Genomic DNA, 5,092 nt, shown 5'->3' on the forward strand with positions numbered 1-5,092 from the left:
TCAGGGCAATATTACCTCAGAGCAATAGTTTCAGGGGTTCAACTTGCCTCCATGGCTCCAGAAAGTCTAGATTCCATGAAAATTTGAAATTCTGTTCTGCATTTTCCATCTGTTGATCAGGATCCTTCTATAGAATCTTTGATCAAAACGTTTAGTAATGGTAGCCAGCACCATCCAGTTCTTCTGGTCTCATGGCAAAGGTGGAAGTTGTTCATGGAGGCAGTAACCCATACTTTCCATTTCCTCCTCCTATTCTTGACTCTCCTTCTTCCTCTGTTACATGGAGCTGACCTTTGAGGATATGACAAGTTAATGGGACACAAGAAGAGTAAACTCCTGTCCCCATCCTCCAACCCGCCTGGCCTCTCAACTTGGACCCCCTCACTCCATACCAATAATACGGTCATCAGACTAAGTGGACATAGCCTAGGAAGCCGTTTCTGCCTCCCTTGACCACTACCAATGACCTTAGTTGCCCACCGAGGCCTGGATTCTGTGGCTGATCCTGCCTCTGCTCCAGGGCTCCCAGAGGGCTCAGCCAACAGCCTGAGCTCCATGTACCAGGACTGCCAGGGTGGCAAGACTCATTCACGGGAAGAGATCAATGTGCCAGGCCTTGCCCGTTCCAGAGCTGGGGGTGGGGGTTGCCACACCCAGGAGTTGATGTCACAAAGGCCTCTGCCTCAGCTCTGAAGGGGGCCTGCCCCTGGCCTGGCCCCACAGTGGCTGCAGCCCTCCCCTCCCCCCACCCCTCACAGAGGAGGCCCCTACCTGTCCCTGGGAGCTGGTACTATGAAAAGGTAAACTTGCCGGGCAGAGCCGCGCCGAGAGCCAGCAGATACCAGCAAGAGCCCTGGATAAAGGGACCCATACCATCTGCTGCCTCACCACATCCATCTCTACCACCTGGGCCCCTGCGCCCACTTCACCTTCTCATCCCGCTCCAACAGCACCTCACTTACCCGTGGTATGGCCAACTTCTACGAAGTGCTGGGGGTGAAGTCCAGTGCCTCCCCGGAGGACATCAAGAAGGCCTACCGTAAACTGGCCCTGCGCTGGCACCCCGACAAGAACCCTGACAACAAGGAGGAGGCAGAGAAGAAGTTCAAGCAGGTGTCCGAGGCCTACGAGGTCCTCTCTGACTCCAAGAAGCGCTCTGTGTACGACCGTGCAGGCTGTGACAGCTGGCGGGCAGGCGGTGGGGCCAGCAACCCCTACAACAGCCCATTTGACACCGGCTACACTTTCCGAAACCCTGAGGACATCTTCCGTGAGTTTTTCGGTGGCCTAGACCCCTTCTCTTTTGACTTCTGGGACAACCCATTCAACAGTGACCGTGATGGCCGTGGCCGTGGCCTGCGTGGGGCCTTCTCAGCAGGCTTTGGCGAGTTCCCAGCCTTCATGGAGGCCTTCTCATCCTTCGATAACACGCTAGGCCGCGGAGTGGGTGGCAACCGCACAACCTTCTCGTCCACCTCCTTTGGGGGCTCTGGCTCAGGCAGTTCCGGGTTCAAGTCAGTGATGTCGTCCACCGAGATGCTCAACGGACACAAGATCACCACCAAGCGCATTGTGGAGAACGGGCAGGAGCGCGTGGAGGTTGAGGAAGATGGGCAGCTCAAGTCAGTGACCATTAACGGCAAGGAGCAACTCAAACGGGTGGACAGCAAGTGAGCGCGGGCCGCCCACCACCTGCCATCCACCGCCGCCGCCACAGGGCCATGAATGCAGGCTGATGGTTAATAAATGTGCCTAGTGAGTTCATGGAAACACCCACCCAGCTTTGTGGGGTGTGCGGGAGGGCATCTTGGCAGACCTGCTCGGTGCTGGCTGGGGGCGTGAGTGGACATGCAAAGGTGTGTGTTCAAGGAAGACCAGCAGATGCTAAACCCTAGATCCAGGGGAGGGTCTGCAGGTGATTGCTAGTCTCTGTTGTTCCATGCTGCATGGATTGATAATTACTAGGACCTCACCCTTCTCAGTCCATCTCAGATCCAACCACATGCCTCCAGGCTACTGTCCTCTTGGGGTAGATCTTCACAGGCCTTCTTGCTTCAACTCTCACCCTTCCTCAATGCCCCTCAACAACACACACACTGAGTCTTCACCTGGCAACCTTGGTAAAACCCAAGTGGCATTGTATTACCTGTTTTACTGTACACATTCAATGGCCCCCTCCGCTCTAAGCATAAAGACCTCATGCCTCATCCTCACTTGGTGCCTGGTAGCCTGACCCCTGCCCACTTCTCTGGCCTCATCTCCCCTCACCCTTCATTTCTGAGCTCCAGCCATGCTCACCTCCCCTCTGTTCTTCCACTGCACTGAGTATTTTGCAGCCTCAGGGCCTTTGCACAAGCCATTCTCCCTGGTGCTTCAGCCCTTTGCTCAAAAGTCACTTTTTCAAGGAGGACTTCCGGGACAGCTGTGTTCTAGATTAGCTTCCACCTGCCCACTCTGCTTTCTCATAGATCCGGACTGTCTGTTCATGGCCCTCGCCGCATTCTAAGTGTGTGTTCATCTAGGTGACAATTTGAATGATACATGCCTCTTCCACCACTGCAGATCTGAGAGGGCAGGGCCCACCCTGCTTCATCCTCACTGTGTCTCCAGAGTCTGCAACAAAGCCTGGACCCAGAGGGGAATAGGTCCAAGTCTGCTGGAAGAGCGAACCTTTCTGGTTGTGTGTGTGTGTGTGCATGTGTGTCAGGATGTGTGGCCATCCCCTGCAGGCCAAAGTCTGCATGCAGAGGCAGCAGTGCTGGAACAGGAGATGAGAGACGAGCTGAACCTGCTCAGGTTCCAGATACACAGCTTGGGGTAGAGGCTTCCACCTGTCTCTGCCATGCTCATGGCCGTGGCTTGGGGCTGGCTCCTGGCATGGTGCTCTGATGGTGGGCACCATCAGCTAAGCTGGTGGTAAGCATCTTCTAGTAGTTTCTGGGCTGTGGCAGGGGAAGGGGTAGAAGAGGAGCAAGGCAGTGCCATGGGGCTACTCTGTACCTGGCAAACAAGTCCATGAACACAGATGAGTGCCCTGGGCAAGTGGTCTAGGGACTGGGACGCTGGTATGTCATTTCCCAAATGACCCCAAGTGGCCCTACAGGTGGTGGTGGTGGGGGGGTGCTGTGGCCTGAGAGTCACACAAGTATGGCTGCTGTGGACCCATTTCCATCTGGTAGTGTGTATAGCACAGATAGTGAAGGATGATTGGGTTACAAGAACACTGCTCACTGCTGATCCTCAGCATCTAGTGCCGGGCGTGGATGTAGCAGGTGCTCAGTCAACACTTGTTGCATGGAGGTATTTGTGTGGGCATGTTTGCTTGTCTGTGAGCCTGGGGGAGTCTCTACAAATGGACCACAGGAACTGTTCTCAGCATTGTCTCTTCCATCTTGGCTCCAAGGCTTTGAAGGTGGCCACAGGAGGCCCAGCTCACATTCTTAGACACACTCAGCGGGAGAAGAGAAGACCGAGAGCAGCTTCCCCAATTAGAAACAAGAAGATGCGCAAACCTTGAAACCAGAGTGAATGTAATAGTTCTGCTTTAAAGAGGAGTTGGGAATCAGAGGCCAAGTCAGTCTGGGGAGAACTGGTTGGCTCAGCGGTGGGTGGGGAAAGGAGCTGGAGGTCTTAGTGGCCCACAGGTGTTACGTGACCAGAGTGTGTTAATGAGAAAGTGCCTAGTAAGGCTCGTGTGCCCTCAGAGAAGGGAGAGTTCTTCTGCTAGGACCTTCTCACCCTACTTTTGTGCTCAGATCCAGAGCTGCCGTGGGAGAGAGGCAGGGGCAGACCAGGGTGGGTTCAGAGGATGTAGCTAGAGCAGGGAGAGGATTGGAGACCCCATCCTTGGAGGAGCTGGGGAAACTCAGCTTATAGAACAGTAGCCTCATGAGGCTCTAGTTGCTGTCCCCAAGTATCTCCAGGCCAGGAGAGCAGTGGCTGAGGCTTAGGGATCAGACCTGGGTCCTGTGGGAGACAAATGGTGTCACAGGGAGGCAAGTACCAGCCTTGTGGAGCCAGAGCTTTCTCCAAGTCAGAGCAAGGCAGACTCCCTTAGGGGAAGCGAGCTTCCCTTCCTGGGAAGGGTGCCAGTGCTCAGTAAGGGAAGGGGAAACTATTTTCTGATTTCTTGTGTGCTACTGAGTGCCAGCCTTCTGAAAATAATATTTAAATTATAATTTTATTTTGAAACAAGTTCAAACTTACTGGTGTGCTGGGTATTTTTAATTCAGTGCAATTCAAGAAGTGTTTATTGAGCATCTATTATGTGCCAGGCACGATTCCAAGCACTGGGGATACAGCAGTGGACAAAACAGTCAGATTCCTACCTTTGCAGAACTAACATTCCAGTTGGGGGAGACAGATAAACAGGTGTACAGGACATTGTTGCCAGGCGTACTGAATGCTAGGGAGTCAATAAAGGCTGGTGAGCAGATAGAGAAGGCCAGGTCAGAGGATGGGCAGGGTTTTAAGTTGAGTGGCCCCAGAGGGCCTTCCTGAGGAGATGACATTTATCAGAAATCTGAATGAAGTGAGAATGCAAACCATATGATTGTCTAAGGGAAAAGCATTCTGGGCAGAGGGAATAGCAACTGCAAAGACCTTGAGGTAGGAACAAACCTGTCCTGTTTTAGGAACAGCAAGGAGGTTAGTGAGGTGGTTACACACAGTCCCATTCAATGCCACAACTCTCTCAGGCAGAGATCACCGATCCTATGTTACACAAGGAGCCCTGGTGGCACAGTAGTTAAGAGCTATGGCTCCTAACCTAAAGGTTGGCAGTTCTAATCCACTGCCGCACCTTGGAAACACTATCAGGCAGTTCTACTCTGTTCTATAGGGTCGTATGAGTTGGAATCGACTCGACATCAATGAGTTTGGTTTGTTTTTTGGTATGTTATGCAAGAGGAAACTGAGGCATGGAGAATGATAGGTTACATAGCCGGCAGGAGGCTGAGCCAGAGTCTCATCCAGGGTATTGACTCCAAAGGAATTGCCTTCATAATAATAGTAATGTCATTGATAATAATAATTGCAGCAACAGCCAAGGGTAGGGGTGTATATGTGTGTGAGTGAGTGTGTCTGATGAAGG

At 52.8% G+C, this 5,092-nt stretch overlaps 1 protein-coding gene across 1 annotated transcript; it reads left to right on the forward strand.

The window, feature by feature from the left end:
* Positions 1 to 969: 969 nt before the first annotated feature.
* On the forward strand, positions 970 to 1,707 carry DNAJB8 (DnaJ heat shock protein family (Hsp40) member B8). Its single transcript, XM_004368395.2, has one exon. It carries the CDS (start codon positions 970 to 972, stop codon positions 1,672 to 1,674), a length of 705 nt encoding a protein of 234 aa, XP_004368452.1. The 3' UTR covers positions 1,675 to 1,707.
* Positions 1,708 to 5,092: the final 3,385 nt, after the last annotated feature.

The sequence above is a fragment of the Trichechus manatus genome, unplaced genomic scaffold, assembly GCF_000243295.1.
Source record: "Trichechus manatus latirostris isolate Lorelei unplaced genomic scaffold, TriManLat1.0 scaffold00001, whole genome shotgun sequence".
In the NCBI taxonomy this organism is placed as follows: Eukaryota; Metazoa; Chordata; class Mammalia; order Sirenia; family Trichechidae; genus Trichechus; species Trichechus manatus.